This window comes from Sphaerodactylus townsendi, linkage group LG13, assembly GCF_021028975.2.
Source record: "Sphaerodactylus townsendi isolate TG3544 linkage group LG13, MPM_Stown_v2.3, whole genome shotgun sequence".
In the NCBI taxonomy this organism is placed as follows: domain Eukaryota; kingdom Metazoa; phylum Chordata; class Lepidosauria; order Squamata; family Sphaerodactylidae; genus Sphaerodactylus; species Sphaerodactylus townsendi.
In genome coordinates, this window is record NC_059437.1 from 44423212 (window position 1) to 44450565 (window position 27354).

At 44.3% G+C, this 27354-nt stretch overlaps 1 protein-coding gene across 3 annotated transcripts; it reads left to right on the top strand.

The window, feature by feature from the left end:
* Positions 1–37: 37 nt before the first annotated feature.
* Positions 38–26293, top strand: PPM1F (protein phosphatase, Mg2+/Mn2+ dependent 1F). Of its 3 annotated transcripts, XR_007245988.1 has the most exons (8): positions 38–410; positions 9812–9942; positions 13356–13555; positions 15909–16097; positions 18416–18566; positions 21352–21447; positions 24023–25354; positions 25439–26293. XR_007245988.1 is itself a non-coding variant. In XM_048513658.1 (7 exons), the coding sequence occupies exons 1-7, from the start codon at positions 229–231 to the stop codon at positions 24388–24390; spliced, it is 1317 nt and encodes a 438-aa protein (XP_048369615.1). In that variant the 5' UTR covers positions 38–228; the 3' UTR covers positions 24391–26293. The 3 variants fall into 3 exon arrangements, 2 of the variants coding, with proteins under 2 accessions (XP_048369615.1, XP_048369616.1); XM_048513658.1 differs by having other exon boundaries at positions 24023–26293; XM_048513659.1 differs by lacking the exon at positions 38–410 and adding an exon at positions 8963–9087 and having other exon boundaries at positions 24023–26293.
* The last annotated feature ends 1061 nt before the right edge of the window (positions 26294–27354 follow it).

Genomic DNA, 27354 nt, shown 5'->3' on the forward strand with positions numbered 1-27354 from the left:
ACGCCCTCCCTCTGAGTCGCTGTCTGAGGTAAATCCCGCTCTCGTCGCCCTCTCCCCTTCCTGAGAGACCGATTCCCCTCCCCGGCAGGAACCATTTCTAGGCGGGGCAGCTTCCCTCCGCGGCGGAGAGAGGCGAGAGGGAGGCGGAACGGCTCCGCCACAGCCAGCTGCCCTCGCCCGCCCGCCCTTCTGGCAGCCCAAAGGCCCCGAGCGGCGGAAACGGCAGCCATGGCCGCCCTGGACTTGGAGGCGGCGCGGGGATCCCTGGGCTCCCTCCTGCGGGATTTCCCGAGGCCGCTGGGCCCAGACGACGCCTTGCCGTGGAGTCCTCTCGGCCGGGGTGGCGACCTCAGCCAGGCCGAGGCGCCCGCGGAGATGGGGGAGTTGGCCCGGAGCTTTCTAGGCAGCAGGTAGGGCGGCACGGGAGCCATCGGTGGTGGGAAGGGGGATTGTCAAGGATTTGCCAGAAGTCGGTGCCCATTGCTTCTGCAGGGAAAGGGTGCATAAGGTCGCAGTAAGGGTGCATAAGGTGTGCATGTCGGTGCCCATTGCTTCTGCAGGGAAAGGGTGCATAAGGTTGCAATAAGGGTGCATAAGGTGTGCATGTCGGTGCCCATTGCTTCTGCAAGGAAAGGGTGCGTAAGGTTGCAATTCCAAGGAGAGAGTACTTCTTGAATGGGGGGAAAAATGAGAGAAAGTTCTTATTAGATAACAGACGTGGTGGGGGGAGGCTCCATCCCGCAAAGGGGGAAAGAAGCATCCTTGGCTCACGCGGAGATGGAGTTTAGGGTCATCCTCAGTGCACGCCTAGGGATCACTGCTGTGTCTTGCCTGGCATCCAGCTCTTCTTTCTTGGTATTGGTTCTGACTATTGCATTCATCTTTTCCTGGCCTTGGTTTTGGCTGTTGCATTCGTGCGCGTGGCAAGGTTGGGTCGAGGGGTGTGAGGAGCGTGGAGAAGCGCACGTGGGACAGGGTGCAAAGCGCGCTTAGTTGTGTGCGGTGCGAAGCAGTATTGCGGCATGCTTCCTGCTCTGGCTGCTTAGAATATTGTCTGTCAATGTGCTTGTGGATGAAGCGAGGAGTATGGACGAGCAGCGCAATGTGGTCGAGGATGAAGGGCGCATGAGGCCGTTGGTGCTCATGGAGCAGGGAATTCACGATGCATGTGGCTGAAAAGCGTGGGTACCCTGCATGAGAACTAATGAGAACTGAGCCCTTCGGGGGTAGGGCGGTCTATTTAATAATAATAATAATAATAATAATAATAATAATAATAATAATAATAATAATAATAATAACAATAATAACAATAATAACAATAATAATAACAATAATAACAATAATAACAACATAACAGTGATAGAGAAAAAACATGTTTGGATCATAGATGTTGCTGTGCCAGTTGACAGCAAGGTAGAGGACAAAGAGCTGGAAAAGATCACAAAATACAAGGACCTACAAATTGAAGTTGAACGATTGTGGCAAAAAAGAACAACAGTAATCCCACTAGTAGTCGGTGCTCTAGGAGGAATCCCAAGAAATCTTGAAAAACATCTGGAAAGCCTAAACTTGGACAGAACATCAGTCCACATGCTGCAGAAAGCAGCACTTCTAGGAACTGCACACGTTCTACGCAAATACCTCTAATATCCTAGGTCCTTGGGAAGGACTCGATATTCCTCAGAGGATGAAATTCGCCAGACACTTCTGTGCTGGGTGGGTTGTTATGTGTATAATAATAATAATAATAATAATAATAATAATAATAATAATAATAATAGAAGTTTACGGGTAAATTAACCGCGACAATAAATAAATAAAATAATTGAAGCAAGTAGTGTGTATGTCTCTTTAAGAGATTGCCACTGGCGTTTATGGAGATTGTGCGAAAAGGAGGACGCAAGTTTACTTCGCCTTTTGAGATAATGAAGACGAAAGGATGACATACTTACAGATTGGGTATGGAATGCTTCACATTTGGCACCTGTATGTGGTAGTGGAAGCAAAATGGGTTCTGAATTAAATGCCTTTTTGCTACCAGTGAAAAATAGAAGTTTACGGGTAAATTAACCGCGACAATAAATAAATAAAATAATTGAAGCAAGTAGTGTGTATGTCTCTTTAAGAGACTGCCACTGGTGTTTATGGAGATTGTGCGAAAAGGAGGATGCAAGTTTACTTCACCTTTTGAGATAATGAAGACGAAAGGATGACATACTTACAGATTGGGTATGGAATGCTTCACATTTGGTACCTGTATGTGGTAGTGGAAGCAAAATGGGTTCTGAATTAAATGCCTTTTTGCTACCAGTGAAAAATGAAGGTGAATTTGTTTGTAGGGAGCCGGGCTCTTCAGATGTGCTTCAACAGACACCACAGTAGCGTTTTACTGAGTTAATGATTTTGGTGGAGGGTCTTGTGGGACGATCTCTTACTTCTTACTTAGAAAGCGGTATGGGGATTGAACTGGCCGCTGTCTCCATGCAAAGCCTATGCTTTTCTAAGCCTCAGCTTCACCCCCCCAGTTCATAGAATAGGAAGTAAGGAGAATCAAAGAATATTGTTTTTGCTCTGGCTGCATTGATGTCGTGTGTGTGTGTGTGTGTGTGTGTGTGTGTGTGTACGCATCATGTATCTGTTTCGCCTGCATCTGTGTGAAATTGCATATATTTGGTTGCCACTTGTGTTTCTCACAGGTGTTGTGGCTTGCTAACTTGGGTGCCTTTAATGGGAGATGCTGGGGGTATAAATGTGTCAAATACGGGACTTGTCTGACTGTGGGTAGTCTAGTTAAGTGCTGTTAAAAGTTAAAGGCAGCAAGAAGGAAAGCCAGCATCCGCTACACAATACTTATTGGGGTGGGTGGATTTGGGTGTTCTCTTAAAACCGGGTGAAGATCAGGCACATGCAGAATTCATTAGGATGGAGACCCGAAAGTGCCTGTTTGGACAAAAGTTTGCCGATGTGATAATTGTGAAGGACATATTTTTTAATCGTTCAGGAGTACTTGGGTTGGGGCCTGCAGGCCTTCATAGGAGCTTCAAAGCTTTTGAAGGGCTTTCTGTACTGATGTATTGTCAAAGGCTTTCACAACCAGATTCAACTGGTTGTGGTGGGTTTTCCAGGGTGTTTGGCCGTGGTCTGGTAGATCTTGTACCTAATGTTTCGCCTGCATCTGTGGCTGGCATCTTCAGAGATGTATCACAGAGACATGCCAGCCACAGATGCAGGCGAAACGTTAGGAGCAAGATCTACCAGACCACGGCCACACAGCCCAGAAAACCCACCACAACCAGTTTCTGTACTGAGTCTCTACAGTAGGCGAAAAAGAGTAATCTATCCCTATGAAGGGGAAAAGATGACTGAGAGTTCATGACTGTGAATGTTCAGACTAAATTACAGGCACCCAGACAATGGATCAAATCTTATCAAGTTATGGCCAGTGTTTTTAGCCATTAAGCTCTTGCATATTTGTGGCCAATTACACAAATATTCTCCCGACTCAAGTCTGCCTCTGTTTTTTTGATTGAATTTTATGTGTGTGAGTGTAGCAGAAGCTGTCTCATTAAAGATATTGACATAAACCAGAACCTTTCATGTCCTTTCTTGGCTGCTGTCTTAACTCTTCTCTTTCACCTTCCAAGCATTTGACTTTTTAAAATCAAAGATGTTCTGGTTGTTGTACCCCGGCTCCCTTTGCATAGCCCACCTTGCTCATTTTGGCTCCCAGCAGTTGTACAAAATTCTGACTTCTTCTAAACAATTTGTCTCGTAAGGCCCTAAATTACCTTTCTTGTTCTTGTTTAGTACATTTTAATCTTGCAATAACCCTGTGAGGTAGGTTAGGTTGAGAGGGGCAGGCCCATAGTCACCCGGTGAGCTTCACGGCATACTGGGAATTTGAACCTGGTTTTCCCAGATCCTACTCCACCACTCTAGCCATTGCGTCACACTGCCAATCTAAATAAATGCCTTACAAGTTGTGCCTTTGTGCACTGGGGGGAGAAATGGATGGAGCGGATTTATGTTGGCACGCTACCAAAAGACCTGAGCTGAACATTTGTTTTATTTAAAAATGTTTATGAACTCTACTTCCCCAATAAGTGGGCCCAAAGAGGTTTACAAACCGTTCTGCAGCATATACATTAAAACATTACTTCATCATACTAAAATATAGCCTCAGTCCAAATTGCAGTGATAAGATCTACTAAAGGGCCTTCTTGGGATAAAGTTCCATGGAGCAAGAGAATCCTCCAAAAGGGGATGTACAAGTGGCATTTTGATTTGGAATTCAAGCCAAAAAATTCATTTATCTTCTTTTTCCAGACATAACACGTTCTTATATTTCCTTGGCAGGTAAGTAGCTCATGTATAATATTCTCAAAAGAGCTTGTCCAGGACTTGGTCCCATTATCTCATAGTCGGGTTTACTTCTGAATACATGTGCATATATTACATTGCTAATAGACGTCTGTGATGACTTGGTGGTGGGTCAGACCAATTTTGTATCTGCCAATAAGGGCCAACCCAGATGATACTACGAATAACTAGATGAAGAGTAGAAGAAGAGCTTGGATTTATACCCACTTTTCTCTCCTGTAAGGAGACTCAAGGCAGCTTGTAAACTCCTTTCCTTTCCTCTCCCCACAGCAGAGACCTTGTGAGGTAGGAGGGACTGAGAGTTCCAAGAAGATGCATTGCCCAGGGTTCTGTAATCATGATTCTTCAGATGTTTCATGGACTTCTAAGCACTCCTATCAGCCCCTGCCATCATGGCTGATGGGAATTGTAGTCCATGAACATCGGGAGAGCTGCAGGTTGCAGACCCCCTGGACTAGCCCAAGCTCACCCAGCGGGCTTTCATGTGTAGGAGCAGGGGGGAAAATCCAGTTCACCAGATAAGAGTGTGCAGGTTATGTGGAGAACTGGAGAACCCTACCAGGTTCTCCAGATTAGAATCTACCACTCTTAACCACTGTGCCACTACAGAACAGACTGGGATCTATGAATTATGAATTTCTTCTCAAATTCTGAATCTGGTTCTTCTTTGTTCTGACTGGAAAAAATAATCTGATATTTGTAAACATAGCTTAAGGGTATTGTACATTTTCCTGGTGGAGGGCAAACTGTAAAGCAGATTCTATCTTTATCTAATTGCCAGTAAATACATTCTGCAATCAGGGGCCAATTTCTGGCTGCCCCCGAAAATCTCCCCTCCCTACACCTTAAACTGCATTTAGAACCAGACTGTTACAGTAGAGGTCTGTGCTTTGATCTCCCAACATGTATTTGATCCTAAATAACAGCTGGGGCTGTGGTATCTAGCACAGGCAAAGGTGTGTGGGGTGTGGGGTGGTAACCTTTCCTACACACACAATTTTCCTGTCAAAACCTCCCTACCCATTAGCCCTGATGGGAAAAGAAGACAGGCATCCTATCTGTGTCTGTCTGCTTTTTTTCTCCTACCAAAGCTCATTGCAGTCTTGGGGTCTGTTTCTACTGGGAAAGCAGGGTGGAGGGGGAGATAGTTGAACCTCCCTTTCCCCAGTACTGTAATTAGATTCAGGGCCAAGAGTCAAAAACACACACTGGAGATTCATTCATGGATCTCCAACATGGTATAATTTGGCCCTGGGGTGTGCAAACACAGAATTCCCATTCAAAAAGGCTTTAGGACTTTTTGTCTGTCTGTGGTATTTCTACTCAGCTTTTTCTACAAAGAAGTCGAGTATTACTCATACCAAGAGATGCTGATTGTGTGTTGAAGGAAATTCTGGGAGGAACACAGATGCTGGGTTACCATCTCAGTGCTGATATAGAGTTTCTTTTGTTAAGAGAAAATGATGGGAAATGCTTAAATGTAGCTGAAAACTGGGAATGGCCCTCTATCTGCGAGTGGAGAGGGACAATAAACGTGAACCGTAAAATAAATTGATTTAAGTTACAGAGTTAGTCTGTAACAGAGTTAAGTTAGTCTGAGTTACAGTTGATTGACAGTTTCAGAGGGTAACCGTGTTGGTCTGCAATGGGACAGTTTCATTCAAGTCCAGGACCATGTTAGAGACCAATGAGGGGTTCAGGCTGTGATCTTTTGCAAGTCGAAGCTCCCTTCTTCAGACACAGGTAGAAATGGAGCTTTCTGAGTCTTTATATCTCAGTCAGAAGGTGGGAAGGGTATTGCAAAGGTCCAATACTTGTTGTAATCAGCTTGATTAGGCTGGTTGTGGTGGGTTTTCCGTGGCTAGCATCTTCAGAGGTGTAACAGACTTCCCTGTGTGATACACTTCTGAAGATGCCAGCCACAGATGCAGGCGAAACATTAGGAACAAGATCCACCAGACCATGGCCACACAGCCCGGAACACACACCACAACCAGTTGAATCCTGCCTTGAAAGCCTTCAACAATAGCTTGATTAGAGTTTGTCGTGGTAAATTAGCATCTAGTGAGATAAGACTCCTGTGTTCCTGTTTAGTTGGAGGGGGGCGGGGTGTTCCAGTGTTCCAAACTTATGAATTAACCCAAGTACAGCAGTCTCCTTTATAATTTCCCCTTGGAATGTTTTTGTTTGAGGACTGCCACTCTTACGTCAGACCTAGACAATTAAAATGTTCTCCCACTGGTTTTTGAGCAGTTTTTAATGTCAGATTTATGTCCATTTATTCTTTTGCTTAGGACCTTTCTGTACAGCAAAGCAGGTTGCAGGCAGGATACATGAATCTGTCCTCGCCCCAGGCTGTTCTTGTGGCTGGCCGTCCTGTGGCCAAAAAGTGCTTTGACTAGGAGGGGGGGGGGGGGCGTGCCTTTTTTTTTCTTACCTCCCACTGATGCACAGCTATGTAGGCAGGCACACATGAACCCCTAGAGCCTTGCTGACACGTCATGTCCCCAGAAGTTCCTTCGTGGCTCCCCAGATGGGAGCCAGTAGTTAAACAAAATGAGGAAACCGCAGCCACGCCTCCTGCCTGCCTGTTTTCTCAGCCGCAGCTGCAAGGCACGTTGAAACAAAAGAATCGCACAAATCGCAATTATTGAAAAACCCGGGTTGGGGGGGAACACAGAGTGGACTCTAGGAGCGGAAAAATCCCCCCCCCGCGCCGCAATCTGGGTTTTATCCTGCCCTTAACCTGTGTTTATTGGCCCATGCGGAAGAGAGAATAAAAGGGCACTTCTGACACCTGATTGCACTGGAAAACAATCAAATGAATCCAAGATGGCACGGCTGGTGTTGTTAGGGGGCAGAGTTGGCATCTTGGTTTGTTGCAGGCCCTGGTCTCAAAGTCTGCATCCATGTTTGGAAGGGTATGGCTGTGGGTGATCAGTTGTTTAAGGTTAGGAGACTGTCTGTGGTGAAGAAAAGGTTTGCCTGACTGCAAGAGAGGAGTATTGTTGTCCACCGTAGGTTGTATGTTATTAATGATGTATTGACCCGGCTTGAATTGAGAGCAGTATGTGACCTTCCCAGTGGTGGTCTGTTGTTTCATTGATTGACAGTATTTACTGCTAATTTGCATAAATACGCCTTATGGGTCTATTTTCCATCTGGTACATTTTTGCTCCCAGCACAACCCAGAATAACTGCAAAAATGTCAAAATAATATTGTTTATTGTGTAGAGTTGGCTAAAGGTATTCGCAGTGATCGTCAAAATATTGTATTTATATGAAGGATTTAAATGTAGTTACATGAAGTCAGTTTTATATGAAAATAGTGTATTTATATAAGTTAGTTTTCCAGAAGGTGAAGCAAACTGAGATGCGTTCAGCTGTGAAAACTATGAGGAATGGAAGTGTGATTCTGTCATGTAAAACGTATGCTAATAACGATGGTTTATGAAAAGCTGCTCAGCTAGCATGAATCCTGTATTCTGCAAAGCTGTCTGTGTGATTTCACGTTGGTATAATATTGTTACTGTTTTTAGATTTGAATAACGAATAAAATAGATATGCCTTTACCCTTGTTTGCATTGATAACCATCTCAGCATGCAGGAGTACATGCTGATAAATACTTGTTTGATCCACTTGCTTTCACACATGGATCTTAGCACAGGTATGCTAATCATTGACTCTGAAGTCCTTTTCTGAAAGAACAAAGGGGCATTTCATCAGACTTGCAGAGGAACGGAATGTACAAATGCACTTGTTTAAATTCATCCAGTGTGGTTCCTGTCCTTTTTTTCATGAGGCACTTCTAGGAAGATGGGCTTCCTTCTCCTTTGCAAACCTACTGAATTTTCAGACGGGCACAGTCTTGATTTTTCTTCAACCTGTGCTGAAAACTTCAAAAGCTTGTGTGTGAAATTTTAAAAACCACCCAGTTTGACTAGGTTTTCACTAGATGCTAATACACGTTTCCTGATGGCAGTTGTGACAAATTCCAGTACTTAGTCATATTTATTGCGGTTGCAGTGCAGCACACAAGGAGTTAAGGGAGGCTTCTTGTGATTGACTGGCTGCTAGAAGCAGAGTTCTTCAGTCTGTGTGTAGAGATTTTGAAGGGAGTTCTGTTCAGAGTGCGCTAGTGAACACCTGTCCAAAATGAGTTCCGTTCTATGGTGGCTTTAAAGCTCCTCTGATTGAGGGACTGGAGGGTCAGATTAAAGAGGAATCTGTACTGAGTCCTTGGTGTAACAGAACAGTCTCACTCAGGAAACACACAGGTTACGATTTTGATTTCTCTGAAGGGAATCCACTCTCGAATCCTAAGCAGTGAAGCTTATGAGAGTTGTGGGGGTTCAAATAGAGAAAAGGGAGGAAATTTACTTTCTCCCTTGGAGCTCTGAGGACACCTTTGGATGATTTCCGCTGCTTTCTAGGGAGGCAGGAAATAGAAATCTTCTCCCTCCTGTTTCCTGTGAAGATTGCCCTCCTCTTGCTCAGTTCTGGGACTCAAGCCAGCCTTTAAAATAACTTGCAATAGAAAAACGTCAACTTTAAATTTATGACTGTGTTAATATCAACAATGAAGAGCTACGAGAGAGTATAATAGTCAGAATAAGTAAAAAAGGAGTAATAGATAAAGGTATAGTGCCTCCTGATAACCATGACAAGATGCCTTCATTTGCTCAGAGGAGGACCTTTCACGGGTAAGTAACCAATGGTCGTTCTCACTCTGAGGACATCTTGGGAACCTCCCATAGCGCTGTCCCTATTTGTTGGGTAGTCATCATTGTCTAACTCTCATACATGCTGCAAGACTTTTCTCCCAAACGTAGCATCTGCAGAACTGTACGAGCTGATCTTGTCGTGTCTGATAATGGTAGAAGAAGAAGAAGAGTTTGGATTTATATCCCCCCTTTCTCTCCTGCAGGAGACTCAAAGGGGCTTACAATCTCCTTGCCCTTCCCCCCTCACAACAAACACCCTGTGAGGTAGGTGGGGCTGAGAGAGCTCCGAGAAGCTGTGACTAGCCCAAGGTCACCCAGCTGGCATGTGTGGGAGTGTACAGGCTAATCTGAATTCCCCAGATAAGCCTCCACAGCTCAGGTGGCAGAGCTGGGAATCAAACCCGGTTCCTCCAGATTAGATACATGAGGTCTTAACCTCCTGTGCCAATGGTGGTAGAGATTGACAACCAGCTAGCCGCCTTGTAAATGTCCTCTATAGAAGCGTTCTTGCTTAATGCAGCATTGGAAGCTGTACTTCTGATGGGATGTGGTGACACTGCAGGGAAATTAGTCATTCCAGAGAAACTTCCGATAACATACTAGACATTTTTCTAAAGCTGAAGTCAGCTTTCAGAGCTCAGTGATTGTCTCGACTTCCGGTTCCTAAGCAGACCCTTTTAGCATCTTTTCCTTTTCTTATCAGGAACGTGCCACCTCTTCTTGCGGCATCTCTGATTCACGCAGCAATCAGTGATCTGCTGCAGGCCGATCTCAGTGATTTTAAAAAGCAGCGCGTGGAAGGAGAAGAAGCCGGAGATCCTGCGATGTCTTTCTGTGAGTACACCTCACTGATACTGGGAAAACCTGTATCCTGAAGCCAAACTTTTACTGCTGTTCTGTAGCTGTTCAGCTGTCTTGTATAGTTCAGGGTCTTGATTCAAGGTTTGCAAATACAGCTTTTCATTTCACAATTTCATAGCAGTTGCTTTGTGCAAGATCTGGTCCACGGGCAGAACAAAACTGAATCTTGATACAAACTGGTTGCAATAGACCTTCAGGAAACAGAGAGACAATGCTGGCAAGTATGATTAGAACGTTGTTCTCCCCACTTCCGGGAACTGTTTGCTGCCCAAGCAACTGCCAGGCATCCGGCTAAAACAATTCGAGTAACTCAGTTTTTGATGAGTCAGTGAAGCTACCACAAGGTAATAGATCAGGGAATTCATTTCCCCCTCTTGCCACTCAGATCATCCAGCTGCCGCCTCCTCAAATCCTTATGCTGGGTTCCTGTATCTTTTCAGCAATAAGAAGAAGAAGAAGAGTTTGGATTTATATCCCACCTTTTTCTCTTGTAGGGAGACTCAAGGCGGCTTATAAGCTCCTTTCCCCTCCCTTCCCACAACAGACACCTTGAGAGATAGATGAGTCTAAGACAGTGTGGGATTCAAATAATTTAACAACCGGTTCCGGTGGTGGGATTCGAATAATTTAACAACTGGTTGTTTACAAGCACCGTTTCAACAACTGGTTCTGCCGAAGTGGTGCGAACCTGCTGAATCCCACCACTGGTCTAAGTGTGTTGGGAGAGGACTGTGACTAGCCCAGGGTCACCCAGCAGAATGTAGGAGTGCAGAAACGCATCTGACTCACCAGATAAGCCTTCGCCACTCAGGTGGAGGAGTGGGGAATCAAACCCGGTTCTCCAGATTAGAATCCACCTGCTCTTAACCACTACACCATGCTGGCTCTCAGAAATTTGCACAGATTTCTCTTTCTTACTCTCGGTGGTTCCCCATACCTCATCTTTCTGTCTGTGTTGCCTGTTATAACCATGCCTGTGAACTTAAATCACCTGACTCTCATAGCCTCTATTAGCCACAGGTCTTCTTTTTTAAATGGCTTTGCTCATTTCCTCTTGATGCCCCTTATGACAGAGACTCCCTCATGGAACATCTGGGTGGTCATCTATCTTCCCTCAGTCAACCCCCCCCCCCCCCCCCTTTGTACGCTTAGCAGGCCAATTGAATGGAACTTGAGAAGAAAAAGAGTATGTGGGGTGGGGGGTGGAAGCAACATTATCGGAATGAATGGGGTAAGCTTGAAGCATTCCTGAAAGTAAACCCAGTATGGAAAAGAAAATATTCCTTAGCTGTCACAGAATCAGGAAACACCAATCTAATTGAACAGGAAGTGAAAAAAGAATGCTTATTGGGGGCTGAGGAGAGTTTTCGTAATAAATGGTAGAATGAAAAGAGGGTAGAGAGTATGACTCAAAGAAGGGGAAACGTGTTGTAATGTGTACAGATGAAGGGGAAGAGGGCAGAAAATGGAAGCACAAGAAAGGTTGTCAGTAAAGATTGGGACAGAAGCCAGAATGTGGAGGGGGAGAAGTGAAAAAAAAGGCTGATTTCACTCCTAATTATCATAAGAAGGCACTTGGGAAACATAGGGAAAATCTGGATCAGAGCACTTTTTAAATATCCCTCTTCCTCCTTGTGTCACTTGTTGAAATGTCACATCTAAATTCCTTGGGGCAGGCTCTGCCTTTTCTTTTTTTCCTTGTGTAAATGCTCTATGTACATAAGTGACAGTGAGCAGATATCAAAGAAAGTGAAAAGGAACCCCATGATTTTAGCAGATGCTAGAAATCAAGAGCCAGAAGGTGTAGAGCAGGGGTAGGGAACCTGCAGCTCTCCAGATGTTCAGGAACTACAATTCCCATCAGCCTCTGTCAGCATGGCCAATTGGCCATGCTGGTAGGGGCTGATGGGAATTGTAGTTCCTGAACATCTGGAGAGCCGCAGGTTCCCTACCCCTGGTGTAGAGGATAATGTATAGGACCAGGTAGGACCTGAGAAAGCCAGGTTTGAATCCCCACTATGCCTTGGAAACCACCTGGGTGACCTTGGATCAGTCACACACTCTCAGCATTGACCCTGGCAAATATTTGGATGGGAGTCCTCCAGGGAGTAGCAGGGGTGTGATATAGAGACAGGCAATGGCAAATCAACTCTGAACATCTCTTGCCTTGAAAACGCTATGGAGTTGCCATAAGTCAGCTGTGACTTGACGGCAAAAAAGAAATGACCTGTTCTTGTGCCCAGACATTCTTTTGGACTTTTTCCTCTGAACAAAGGGAAGTAACGTTGGCTCCATCTGCTGGGGCAGCTGAAAACAACTTGCCATTTAACAGCATTCAGAATGACCCACTGCTTGATACCACTAGTCCATATATACTGTGCTTTTCAAAGGCTTTTCAAGATGAATATGCATTTTGGGACATGTGGTCATTCCTAAAAATGCTCATCTCTCTTTTATTATTCAAGGCTTTTTGTCGACAGGATAGATCATCCCAAATCCTCAGTGTTGTTCTGTGAATCAATTTGGGCCCCAATGTAAGATTGGACTGAGCAAATTTAATTTGGTCTTTAATCAAGAGGCAGCCACTATTCCACTGAGTATTCTGACAGGGGGTGAGCTCGGGGTGTCCCGAAATAGTCCAGAATTCATTTTCTTTCTATGCACTAAACCATCTTTGTTATATGAAATGTAATGTATCCCGAAAGCAAGGCTTGTTTTGAATAATCCAGAGACAAAAAATGACCATTGAACAGTCTTAATTAATCAGGAGAAAAGTGCCTGTTCTTAATATCATAATTTCTAGCAATGTTTATGATTGCTGTTTATAATAGCTTCCTGTTACTGGTAAGTTGCCTCCAGTTGCTAAAAAAATTGATCACTTCAGGTGTATGAAATCAGTAAGAGATGGCATTCTACATAATATTTTGACTTTAATAAATTCCATGGATCATATGCCATATTTCAGAGTGATGAAGAATTTGTAGCTACTAAAACCATCTTTGGCTCAATTGTGTGTAACATTATCATGGTTAAGAGTTCTGAACAGGCCCTAGAGCAGTGGTGGCGAACCTTTGGCACTCCAGATGTTATGGACTGCAATTCCCATCAGCCCCTGCCAGCATGGCCAATTGGAGTCCCTTCTCTTGGACTCCTTGTTGAAAGTGACAATTATTTATCTTGCTTAATCATAAACTTTGCATTCGGAGTAACTTCCATGTTTTGACATGCAACGGTGGTTATTGATGCAAATCTTATTAAAATATGATACCATCTTAGGTAAATAAGCCAGAATAGAAGGCTTCAGGTAGCTGGAAGAGCTAGAAGGGGAGCAAATGGTGCAGTTTTTCCTAGATTTGCTTCACGGTTTTTTTGTGTGTGTGTGCTAGTGCTTGATGGAGGCCCCTTGCAGCACCATTTCTTTAACAAGCTCTGGGACGTCTGTTGCAAATGGCAGAAACAGCTTCCACCACTGAAACCCCTTGAACGCTACCTCCAGATCTCCACCCACGCAACACGCAATTCCCGCCGGAAGATGGAGGACAGGCATGTTTCTCTTCCAGAATTTAATCAGCTGTTTGGCATGATGGTAAGGCGTCTGAAATAGAGAGTAAATGAGCAAGCTGCAACTACCGTGTTTCCCCCCAAATAAGCCCTACCCCGAAAACAAGCCCTATCATGATTTTTCAGGATTTTTGGAGGATGCTTAAAATATAAGCCCTCCTCCAAAAAATAAGCCCTACCAATCGGGTAGTTACAGTATCACTTAATTGCAGAGAATGCCCTGTGCTCCCTGCCAATGAGGAGGCAGCTTGTGTCACATGGGGAAGCAACGGGTTGCCAAGAGCCCGCCGTAATGAATTGTGAAGGTACCGTATTTCCCCTAAAATAAGCCCTACCCTGAAAATAAGCCCTAATGCATTTTTGGGTGCAAAAATTAATACAAGACCCTGTCTTTTTTTCGGGGAAACAGGGTAATAAAGATTCCTCTTCCACTGGCCATGTTGCAGATTTCGATTGCTTTGAGTAGCCATCTCAGGCCCTGGGATGGGACTAGAGAAGACTGGATCTTCCAAATTGGGAGTTCCTTGATTGCTTCCTTTGTCAGATCAGGGTGAAGTGGGGTGAACCAAGCCAGCTCAGCCTGGCCAATGTAAGGAAACCCTGAACCATATTGAATTTCTAAGATCTCCAAAGAACATGCTGTAGCATAAATATATACATAGACCCTTCAGTTGCTGTCATCTGTTGGGGGACCTTGGAAGGAATGTGTAACACAGAAGTTAATGTGTTAATGTCAGGTGACTTGCTTTATGAAAATGAGAGAATTGGAACGATAACTGAACATTGATAGTTGCTGAAAAGAGAAGGAACCAGTTCCTTGAAAGCAGTTCCTTTGCAGCCATGTTAATACAGAAAATACGTGAAGCAGACTCTCAGTTAACATTCCTTTTCGCAGTTGCTGGTGTGGAAAAACAGCTGCATGTGGTAGGAGTGTTTTCCAGTGATGCAAATCTCCAGTTATTGTATATTGTGTGCTAACATAATCAAGGCCACAGAATTTGGAATCCTGAAAGATGTCTGCTTTTATTTTTTTCTGGCAGTTGCATTTTTTGAGAAATACAGCTTTCAGAATTAAGGGTACATGACTGAAAAATCAGTGAGCGAGTTTATGCCCTGCATTCTCAGCCATTAGGGATGATTCGATACTATCACGAGCTGGGGCATTACTTACACGTCGCAAAAATTCTTTGTTCCACTTGTGTTTAATCCAGTAAAACTAGAGGGGTTTTGGCACCTCAGATTGCAGATGTTAGCAAAGATCTCTCCTTATGACCTTAGAGAACCAGCATGGTGTAGTAGTTAAGGGCAGGTGGGCTCTAATCTGGAGAACTTTGATTTCCCACTCCTCCACCTGAGTGGCAGAGGCTTATCTGATGAACCAGATTTGTTTCCGCACTCCTACATTCCAGCTGGGTGACCTTGGGCTGGTCACAGTTCTTTCTGAATCCCTCTCAGCCCTAAATCTCCAGTGAAATTCCAAGGATCCAAAAAATTCTTGAAGCTTGTCAGGTTTCCCTCGCCAGCCCCCCTTCAGCAAAGGGGGCAGAGTACCTAGGCAAACCTGAGCCCTGGGTAAAACCTGAGGTTGGATGCTCCCCATGGGCAAGTTCACCACACCACGACCCCCCCCAAATTTTTTTGCACCAGGTCATTTCTAAATCATCATTATAGAAAATGCCCCAACTCGCAAATCTGAACACAGCAATGGTGAAACACACAGGTTCTTTGATAGAGACTGGTGAGATAAAAGGTACGAAAAGCTGAAAATCAATGAATTGCAGTACCTGAAAGGGATTAACCCAGTTCAGGGAGTTTAAGCATTATTAGTTGCAGTTGCTGCATGGAACCTCTCATGTTCAAAGGCAGTATAGCCTCTCGGGGAGGCGAGGGCGAGGAGATGGGAAAAGCTTGGACCCAATTAGTAAACCCCCCCTCTCGGCATAGCTACTAAATAATTAGTAACCCACTCTCGGGAACTGGTGAGAACCTGCTGGATCCCACCTCTGCCCACCTCCCTTACAAGGTGTCTGTTGTGGCGAAGGAAGGGAAAGGAGCTTGTAAGCCACCTTGAGTTTCCGTACAGGAGAGAAAGGTGGGGTATAAATCCAAACTCTTCTTCTTCATAAAGAATGAACAAGTAATAAGTCTGGTAGAGGCCAAAGCCCAGTAGTAGAGTTCATGTAACACATACAGAAAGGCCCAGGCTTGATCTCCGGCAACTCCAGTTCATAGGATCTTACTAAGGTAGAGAATGGGGAAAGTCCTCTTTCTGCTGGAGATCCTGTAGAACCGTAGCCTGTTGGAAGAGATGGTCGTGAGGTCAGGATGCACATCGTTCAAGCCGTCTCTCTCATCTCTTGGCATGCCCCTATTGGAAGGATGGTGTGGACAGAGCATACTTTGCTGTGTTTGACGGTCACAGTGGGGTCGACGCCGCTAATTATGCAGCAGCTCATTTGCATTTCAACATCGCACATCACCACGAGATTGTGAAAAATCCAGCAGAGGCCTTGAAAGACTCTTTCCAGAAAACAGATGAAATATTCCTTTCTAAAGCCAGAAGAGAGGTGAGTATTTTGAGGCAAGCCAACAATACTTTTGGACAGTTATTTGCATGCTGGTGAGGGGAGGGGGGAATGAGGAGCAGTAAGATAATATAAGAACGAGCCTGCTGGATCAGACTAGAGTCCATCTAGTCCAGCACCCTGCTACTCGCAGTGGCCCACCAGATACCTTTGGGAGCTCACATGCAGGATGTGAAAGCAATGGCCTTCTGCTGCTGCTGTAAGTTCATCCCCAGACAATAACTATTTTGAAGCATCTTCGCTTCTATTAGTATGCTGAATATCCCAAACAAATATTTTATTGGTTCACTTAATACACATTATCCTATCAAGCGCTGTCCACAAATCTGAGGAAATGAACATTTTAATTCGGGTCAGTGTAGATCTGTAAATGGGATTTTTCAGAAAAGTAGCCATCTGTCTCTACCCAGTCTGATAAAACAGTGTTCTCACTCTTCTTCACTTAAATTCAGACTAAGAGGGGGGTGTTGACAAGGTATTGTATGCAAGCCAAGAATGAGGAGAAACACAATCCCCTAAATATGTGGTTTAGCTTCTACAACTGATAGCTTCTTTATTTCTCAGAAGGATGAGGGGGCTTGAGATACAAGCACAATAATTGCTCTTTAAGTCATTGATTTCAACTCATTTTGGGATTATTTCCTGAACAAGAGAATGCAACAAACAAAAAATTAGTTTGCAACTAAACAGCACTTAGGAGCACAATCCAAAACGTTGGACAGACATATAGTTTGTCTGTCTTTTGCCCTACAAAATTATCTATGTGGGGATAAGTTGAGTGGTTCCACAATTAATAAATTACTGTTTAGATCTCTTAAGACTCATTTATGAATTTAGAGCAAAAACACTATATTTGGGGATGGGGCGGTATAAAAATCCAAACAATAAATAAATAAATAAATATTTGATGGCTGAATGACTTGAACATTCCCAAAGTAAAAGCTGATTGTTTTCGGGAGGATCGGTGTGCCCCTCCAGAAGATGGACCGCGGGGAACTGCCATCTTTCAGCCATCTTTTTTTCCAAATCCTCCCAGCGGATTCAGGAGCAGCAGATGGCGAGGACGGTTAAGAATGCTCGTGTAACTAATCTTGGAGGATAACGGGTTTGATTCCCCGCTCTGCCGTATTTGAGCTGTGGAGCCATCTTATCTGGGAATTCAAGATTAGCCGGTACACTCCCACACACTCAGCTGGATCAGATCTTGGGCTAGTCACAGCTCTTCGGACGCTCTCTCTAGCCCCACCCACTCCCCACAGGGTGTTTGTTGTGAGGGGGGGAATGGCTATGAGATTGTCATCAGCTCCCCCTGGAGTCTCCTGCAGGACGAGAAAGGGGGGATATAAATCCAAACTCTTCTTCTTCTTCTTCTGTTTCTTGGAATCTAAGGGTTTTGGAAACGAAAACCTTAGAAGCACCTTAAATGGGGCCAAGAACTTCCATACAGAAAATGGTCTGCAATTACCTGCCAAACGCTCTCCAGATGTTCTAAACCGGACTGCAATACCCTAAACAGCCCTCAAGCCACCATGGTATAATAAAAACATCTCCCTTCAACTCTTCTCTGCAGCCTCTAAGGCCATGGTGGCAAACCTTTGGGAATTGTAGTCCCTAACATTTGGAGTGCCAAAGGTCGCCACCACTGCTCTAAGGGATGAGGAACCCAGTAAGTATGATGAGGTCAGAGTCCTGTAAAAGAAACTGAACCTTTTGCTCTAAAGCTGTTCAAGAAAGTGTGGAACTTATCGGCTAAAACACGGTACAACTTATTCTTAGCCTCATATCAACCCTGGAGGCATCAAGCAGAAGGATGGCAGACTGGAAGGGGGCCGAGGTCACAGCCTGAATCTGAAAAAGTGAATTCCAGCAGACAAACCAGTAAAACCATTGAAATCAAGTGTGTTAAACAAACGTCGCATACACAGAAGGCATCAAGAAGCCAGCCTATACTGGTAATGCCTGCAACCTGCTGCTTAACCAATGGCAGTGGGTAAATAATTCCGGCATGCCCGGAAACAAAAGGCTCTGCAAGCAAATTACTCACTTGACATTGAGAGGAATCTATGGCTTTGCATGATGCGGCTGAATCTCTGTCAAACACACAACGAACAGAGCCAAGGATTGCAATGTGTGAATTTGCCCCAGGTTTTTTTCTTCTTCATCATCCCAAATGGGATGTTTGCCTTTGGCTCCCTCTAATGGCGTGCCTGGTTCAGTAAAGAGCACCAGTTTCCCCTCCACAGTTAGCATCACACATTCAAGCACATTTTAAGACCCCCTCTCCTCTTTCTACTCCACAGAAGCTGCGTAGTGGAAGCACTGGAGTGGCTGCCTTGATTGTGGGGAACAAGCTCCACATTGCTTGGCTGGGAGACTCCCGTGTCATGCTTAGTGCAAACAGGAAAAAAGCCATAAACCCTAATGTGGATCGGCTCACAAGCTCAGAGAGAGGTAAATTCTGCAGCTCCTTGATCTCCCTGCTGTGGTCTTTGAATGGATTTTTGTTTTTATTTTTGTGCTTTTGTATCATATCCTTTTCCATATATGCAGAGCTGGATCTACATTTTTTGAATGGGGACAAGAGGATGAAAGGATGCCGCTTTGTATATCATATACATCCTTTTTGTGCTGATACCTGTCAATTGTCAATGAATAATTGCACTTCTACATTATCTAATCCATCTGTTATCTATGAATTCCTCCTAGAATTCCTTTTGAGTTCAAGGAGCAAGGAAGTCCATAGCCAGACAATGTATGTTAGATTTTAGGAAGATAGATTTTAATGAACTCATGGCAAAAATTCTGGAAGGGAGAGCGGCAACAAAAGGGCGGGCTCTCCTAAAACAAGAGCTTGAGCCATCAGTATTCCAGTAAGACGGAAATGTGGTTGAGCATTCACCATGACGGGGGAAATTTAAACTCCCAACGAAGGGAGCCAACTGCCCAAATAAAAATAGATCCAAAGTCTTTTTTTCTAGAAACTGAGATAGATGATTATTGATTATGCTATCAAAAGCACAAATCCTCCTATCTGGAAGAGACACTTATATTACATTCCACATGAAAAAAGGTTTCTTAACTGAAAACAATTCTTTTTTTTTTTTGTGATTTTAGTGTGTGTGTGTGGTGGTTTTTTGTTTTTTTTTAACAAAACTTGAATCAGAAAAGGCTATGCATTGAATTGGGAATGTAAACACCACAAAGTGGTGGTTAATCCTTCCTTGCTCTTCATCTCAGACCTTTTTTTGGTCTTTGCCCTTCCACTCTGCATCCCTGTTGTTTTTGAACTAATACAACCAATGAAGCTGATGGGCAGGACACTTAACAGTAGACATAAGGGAATAATTCTTTACACAGCGAGTGACTAAAATATGGAATTTTGTTTCTGGCCAGGGATGCTGAGCAGTGCTCAGCCAGGCTCCAGTTGCACAGCAGCTGTAAGTGCAAGGAGGCATGGAATGGATTCATCCGTTTTGAAGAAAGGTCTGTATCAAAGTAGTCTGAAAACAAGTAGGTGGTGCAAGTTTCACCTGTGGGCTGGTTATTAAAACAAACAACTCCAGTTTTAGCATAGAGATCATGAAAGAAAAAAAAAATTCTACTCCTACAGCTTAGATATTGGTTAGACAGTATGATAAACAAGAATAGTGTGGAGAATATGCATCCCATCCTGCAAAAACGTTCATGTCTCATCATTCGACTGAAGGTATGAAAGCTGAAAGAGACATCTTCTACAGATCTGGCCTGAACAACCAACCCTGTTCTCATTCTCACACAGGAATGCCCAAAATTTTCTCGCCTTTGTTGCTTTGGTAATTTGCCCGAGGCAGAATACTGGCAAGGTGTGCTTGAATAAACCAATCCCAGAATTCTACTCTGGTATAACCCCCCTCCCTTCCTCATTCAGACTCCTTGGCAAATCTGTGATAAAACTCTAGTAGGTGAGATCTTCAGACAAGCTTATTTCTGAACAAACTTACTTCATGATACACACACACACACACACACACAGCCCCAGGCTTGCCTCTTTTCCTCTATGCACAGTGTGTGCAGCAGCCAGGTGGGCAGCCACAACAGTACCCCCCCATTTGCCCAGCCCCCAAGGCAGTTGCCCCCCCCTCGCTCCCCCCAGATCCAGCCTGCATATGTGTGGGAATAATATGACTCTAAATATATTTATGCACGTGTGTAGATACATATTTGAAAGCAGTGGTGTTTAAGAACAAAATGGAGGAACTATGAGAGGGAGATTATTACATGTAAAAATATATATATCCGTTGAACAGGTAGAATAGAGAGATGTATCGAAAGGTTGTGAATGGAGCCCCGTTGCTTGGTGTCCTTGCACAATTCCAGCCCAGCCTCCTTCCTAGAGTTCTTGTGAGGACAAAATAGACAAGGGGAAGAATGTTGGGTCCCTATTTGGAAGAAAAAACAGGGTATAAATGCAGTAAGTAAATCAATTGATGTTTTTCCAGTTAACTACAGATATGGTAAAAACACTTCCAGTTTGGCATACAAGTTAAAGACTAGGACAGGGGAGACCTTTTGAGGATGATCTCAAACCCAGCCCATGTTTCTCTTTCTGCCCAATCCACCTCATAGGAGCGTTGTGAGGGTAGAACAGAACACTGCAATGAATATAATGTAACGCAATGAACAAGAAGTGCCTTCGCTTGTTCCCTTCCCAATGCAGCCAGAATATAGAATATCCACTTCCTGGGATTTTTCTTTATTTTGCCCTGTTGCAGCCCCATGTGCATTGGTAGTGTGATATGAATAGAATAATACTAATGTATGCCAGGAATAGCCATATTACAGCTGATTCGATACATGCAGCTCCTGTTCACTCTGTGAAACAGAAGAACTATTGATTAGAATAGGTGTCAAACTCGCACCCCTCCAGATGTTATTGACTACAGTTCCCATCATCCCCTGCCAGCATGATGCTGGCAGGGGATGATGGGAACTGTAGTCAATAACATCTGGAGGGGCGTGAGTTTGACACCGAAATGTTGATCTCGCCCATCTTCCAAAAGAATCAGAACGGCATACAGGATACCACTGTTTTATCCTCACCACAGGATAAGCTAGAGATATCTACATCCCCTGTGAGTACGTCCCACTGAGTTGCTCAGAGTAGAATTTGGTTGAGATCTGCTCAGTTCTTTGAGGCTCAAGCACTTTTCGCACTCGCCACAGCAGCAGCTCGATAAGATGTTTATTGGCTGATTGTAGGATGAGAGACAACGGATTGAAGCCTTAGGGGGCTGTGTAACCTATATGGACTGCTGGCGTGTCAATGGAACCTTGGCTGTCTCCAGAGCGATTGGTAAGCAAGATTCTTGAAGCTGCTCAGCCTGTAGAAGAATGATCCTTTGATGGGGTCTTCTAGCTTGTACACTGTGACTCAGAAGTTTCTGTGTGTTGGTGTTTCCACAACCCCAGATTTTGCAATTTAGTGGAGGAAGCTATGTTAAAGTACACTCTTAGCTCCAGACAAAGAAGAAATAAAAAGTGCAATCCTATGCAGAGTTATTCCAGTCTAAACCCACTAATTTCAGAGGACAGGCTGGAATAATAGTATAGGATGGCACTCCAGATGACTTCCAGGTGAAGGGAAATAGCTGTTTGGCATCAGCTGGCTTTTCTGGAAGTCTGAAACGAACAGGACAAATCCTCCCTTCCTTCCCCCAGATTTGCACAGAGCCATTTATTTTTCTTATTAACAGAGATGGCAGCATTTGCTAACCTTGGACTCAACTGCTGCCATTATTGCTCCTGCATGAACAGAAGACTCTGTGTAGCACACATTGCCATAGCAGCGCATACCTGACAGCACAAGTTGAAGAGGAGAGCGTTCTCAGTTCCTTCCCTGAAGCATCTCTAATAATACAGTGCTGAATTCTTGAATGGCTCAGGTGTATGTTAATACCAGAAACCGGTGCTGATGGCTGCTAATCTGTTGCTCGTTGGAATATTTAAATATGCCTTTAATGAGACATAATGATTTAGAGTGTTTATTGAGGACCGTGAGAAACAGGCTCAAATCTCCACTCAGTCACTTCAGAGTGGTGAGCAGGGCCGATATCTCTGGGGCAGTATTTTCCAACCTTTTCAACGTCACGGTACCCTTGACCTCACTCTTCATATCTCACGGTACCCCTGCCATCCTCCCCTCACCTTCCCCTCCCAGTTCCCCTGCTTGCCACCCCCCACCTTCCCCTCCCAGGGTGAAGGGAAGTACGGAGGGTGGGAGTGTGGGTGGGAAGTGGCTGCTGACCTTGCGGCAGGCCCTGCCCCCTGGGCCAGCTCCATATCCTTGCCAGTAGGAGACACCACAAAAGTGAGGGGGCTGGTAGCATTGCCGCGGTACCCCTGGGACATAATCACGGCACCCCAGGGGTACCACAGAACCCTGGTTGGGAATCGCTGCTCTGGGGTGTGCCCCCCTTTACCCATTAAAATCACACTTGTGGACCCATTTTGAACATGATGGGGGTGGGAATAGACCTGTGTTTAATGTCATGGGCCATACACATTCCAGCCTTGTAACTATTAGAACCTGAAAAATAAATTGGAGGTTTCCAGACCCAACAGAGGTACTGGGGGCAGGGGTGTTCTATATTGTTTGTGAATGTTACCGTTTCTAAATATCCCTCATAAATACAAGGTGAATGTGGAAGTTCTGGCTTGGGCAGAACATCCAAGGAATGTGGAAGGAAGCTAAAATGCCTGGCAAGGGTGGGTTTTGCATGCTGCTTTCTAGGTTTGACAAGTTTGACATAAGCAAAATGTGTCAAGTTTGGTTTGACATGTTTGTCAAAAGCAAAATTCAAGGGGGAAATTGGATGCTTTTTTCTGAGCTAAAATTTGAGCACCTCAAAGAAAGCCTTTAAAAGTTCCCATTTATTTACTTAAAATATTTCTGTGCCCCTTCTCAGTGAGACTCCTCTGATGGCTTTGTGAGCATCCTTTTAATGCTTTAAGCATTACATCTGCCCCTTAAACACACATCATGTCCCTGATGGAATTTTGAGAGATTTTTGTTTTAGTGTGTGAAGTGCTAACAAGTCAGTTCTTTTTTTTTCTTTTACATTTTATTGAAATTAAAAATACATTTAATTAATAATTCCATACAGTCATATAGCGCATATAACACATACAGTCACGACAAAGTAAGTAAGTAAATAAGGACATTATTCCGCCTCATAGAGGTATCTAGTTTTGTCGAAGTCTTTCACGGCTGGATTCAACTGGTTGTGGTGGGTTTTCCGCGCTGTGTGGCTGTGGTCTGGTAGATCTTGTTCCTAATGTTTCACCTGCATCTGTGGCTGACATCTTCAGTGGTGTATCACTCTCTGTGATACAGAGCTGAAAAAACAATGTATTGTCAAAGGCTTTCACGGCCAGATTCAACTGGTTGTTGTGAGTTTTCCAGGCAGTTTGGCCTTTCTCAGATCTTGCAGGCTGAGGCTGGTGGCTTTCTGGATTAGTCCATCTCATCCTGGGTCTTTTTTCCTACTGCCTTCCACTTTTCCTAACATTATTGTCTTTTCCAGTGACATTTGTTTTCTCATAATATGAATAATAGCCTCAGTTTAGTCATTTTAGCTTCTAGGGAGAGTTCAGGTTTGATTTGATCTAGAACTCACTTGTTTGTCTTTCTGGCAGTCCACAATATCTGTCAAACTCTCCTCCAATACCACATTTAAAAGGAATCAGCTTTCCTTCCTGCCAGTTTAGTTTTCACACTTATACATAGTAAAACAGAACACTGTCATGGTATGAATTATCTTTTGGTCCTTCACCTTAATTAAAGGAAAAGCTTGGGGGAAAGTAATTGGGATGGTCAGAAAGCAATACCACAGATGCATGTTGAGATCTCTTCTACTTCCATTTCTTAGGTGACCTGTTACAGAAGCCTTATATCTCTGGTTGCGCAGACGGTGCGTCGTTCGAGTTGACGGGCGCTGAAGATTACGTGCTTCTGGCCTGTGATGGGTTCTTTGATGCCATCAGACCCTTTGAGGTGGTGGACCTCGTTCTGGAGCACTTAACCCAAAGCCAAGGGGATGGCCTTAAGGCTGCCGAGAGGCTGGTGGCCGCGGCCAAAGAGAGTGGCTCCAGCGACAACATCACGGTCCTGCTGGTGTTCTTGCGGGAGCCCCGGCACGTCTTGGCCGATTGCCTCAGAGACCCCAAAAGCTGCTCTGCTGAGGGTGGTGCACCAGACCCGCCCTTTAACTTTTTCAGCTCTGAAGTAACAGGGTAGAGGCCACAACCAAATCCACTCAAACTACAACATCCAAATGCACGCAAGTAAAACAGACCTCTTAACACTGGCGACAAAGACTATTGAGCAGTGGACAAAATGACCCGACTGCATTTGCTCAAGTGTCCAGGTTTTCACAGTCTAGATGGACAAAGCAGCCTCATGTCACAGCGGGGTAAGCTGCAGTACTGCAGTCAAAGTTCTGATCACGACCTAAGTTTGATCCCAAAGGAAGTCATTTTAAGGTAGCTGGCTCACAGTTGACTCAGCCTGTCATCCTTCCGAGGTTGGTAAAATGAGTACCCAGCATTCTGTAAATGACTGGGGAAGGCAGTGGCAAACCACCCCCATAAACAAAGTTTGCTTAGCAAACATCATGATGTGATGTCACTTCATGTCTCAGTAATGACCTGGTTCTTTCACAGGGGACTACCTTTGCCCTTACCTAGATGGACAGACTTGCATCTAGATTGTGTGGCTTCAGTGCAGATAAGGGTTCACTGGACAGCTCTGCAAACTTCTTCTCTTCCCCCATCCCCATAGAAAATTAACATGTCAGGGGAAGGGATTTCAGCGTAGCTTTCTCCCTGATGTGCTGCTTTTTTCTTTATGGGGAAATTTGTATAATGGAGCTCTCAATTATGTGAGCTTTCCTTCTGTAGTCTGATGCAGCCCAGATGCTGTGAACTAAACCTCAAGAGAGCTTGTGCTTTTACAGTCTCAGTTGTTAGCTCTGAGCCAGGCTCACATGTCTTCAGAGGTGGTGAAGACCATATAAGCTATAGATGAACACTTGGGACTCTCTGGGATCATTTGGAATAGCACTTAAAGAGGATTGCATTTAGCTGCTTATTATTATGTCTGTGAATAAGCTACCGTTGCCACCACCAAAGACTTACTAATTCCTGTGTACAGATTCAGTGTTAAAGTGTTGGAGAGCAGGCTCTTATACTCTAGTCCAGGGGTGGCCAACTTCCAGATGTTCATGGACTGCAATTCCCAGCCAGCCCCAATTGGCCATGCTGGCAGGGGCTGATGGGAATTGTAGTCCATGAACATCTGGAGCACCATAGGTTGGCCACCCCTACTCCAGTCTATAACATGAGCCAAAGCTCTCCCCTTGCTTCACTGCATACCAAAGAAAGAAAGTGAATAATGTGTTTGTGAAGCTTAAGGGAAAAGCGATTTAAATGAAAAATGTCAGCAACCAATAATCCACTAAGACGCCAAACCTCAAATTCCTCTATGGACGAGCAGTTGCCCGTAAACTTCATGGCGGCAATGGAAATGCAGCTGATTCACCAAATGAAAATTCCTACACAAGTCTCATTTGTTCTCTCGAGTCTGCAAAATAACAAGTTGTGGCTTTTCAGAGTTTTGGTGTATCCTTTTGTCATCCAGTTGGAGGAAGGATGGAAACCTGTGTTCCTGTCTTCCCATGGTGAAGTATGTACAAAATTAAGTATTTGGGGGATGTTTTATACTGTTTTTCTGTGGTTGCAAATTTTTATGTTTGGAGACTTTTTAAGCATTGTATTTTACAAAATGCTATATTTAAATCAGGTTTTAGATGTACATAGGTTATTTTTTTCTTGGTTTTGCTGTTGGTTTTTTTTAAGAGGCCATTCTCAAGTGCCACGTGCCCTTCTGACAAGGATGGGAAAGGGCTGCTTTTTTCCTATAATATTGTATGGAGCATGTGCTAATGTCATATGCATTTAGGCACTTAAACTATACCTATTTTGATGTATGCAACAATTGAATATAGTTCCCAAACATTTCCGTTCCCCACCATAGCATAGTGGTTAAGAGCAGGTGCACTCTAATCTGGAGAACTAGGTTTGATTCCCCGCTCTGCCACTTGAGCTGTGGAAGCTTATCTGGTGAACTAGATTAGCTTATGCACTCCCACACAGTTGGGTGACCTTTGGTTAGTCACAGTTCTTTGGAGCTCTCTCAGCTCCACCTACCTCGCAGGGTGTTTGTTGTGAGGGGGGAAGGGAAAGGAGTTTGTAAGCCCCTTTGAGTCTCCTTAACAGGAGAGAAAGGGGGGATATAAATCCAACTTCTTCTTCTAGGTAGGGTCCGCCGCAGTTAGTCTTTGGATGGGGAACCTCCAAAGATGTCTAGGGTTGGTATGCAAAAGAAGGCAATTGCAAAGCCCCTCCGCTTTTCTCTTGCCTGGAACATCCTGTAAATGGGGGTCACAATGAAATGGTTGTAACCTGACAGCATGTTCTTCTCACCTCTCATTTTCACGCGTGTATTTTTTAAATCCTTACAATGGAGCTCCTACCCTCTGCTTTCAATAGTATTAAAACAGACTCAGTTTTAATCCAGTGGGTCTTCTGCCAGCATATGTTGAGCTGGGTTCAGGATCTGACAGATGTGTTCTGTAGTATTTATTCTTGTTTCATTTGCTGACTTGGAAAACCACTTGGCAGGTGGTCACATTTTGGAGCCATGCTTTCTGATTCGTGATCCAAGATGCCTCCGAGATAAAAGCAGGCATTGTGTTTGTTGAGTCACAGTCTCGAAAGGAGACGAGAGGCCAAACGTCAAAGGCAGAAACACCTCTATTGAAGTGTTCATTTTACTTGGGAAGTAGCCAGCTAACAGAAGATTAACAACTCAGAAAATGTGCCAACGTATTATAGAAACGGCGAGTCAAAAGTGTTCGACTAAGAAGAAGATGAATTAAATTGCACTGTTGAAGATATACCACCAGCAGATCCTCTTGGACAGCGTCTCACGACCCTTTCACAGGTAAGGTATCTGCTGTGAAAGGAAATCAGGAAAACATTCTTGCCTGATTAGCGTTGACAATGGGAAGCTGGAATATCAATAGCTTCTTCTTTCTGAACTGGTTTCCTGCACATGCCGGGTCAATTTTGTAACTGTCTCTTCCAAAGGTCACAATTTTGAGTGTCTTCTGGGGTAAGGTTCTTTGCCCGCAGGTCTTCA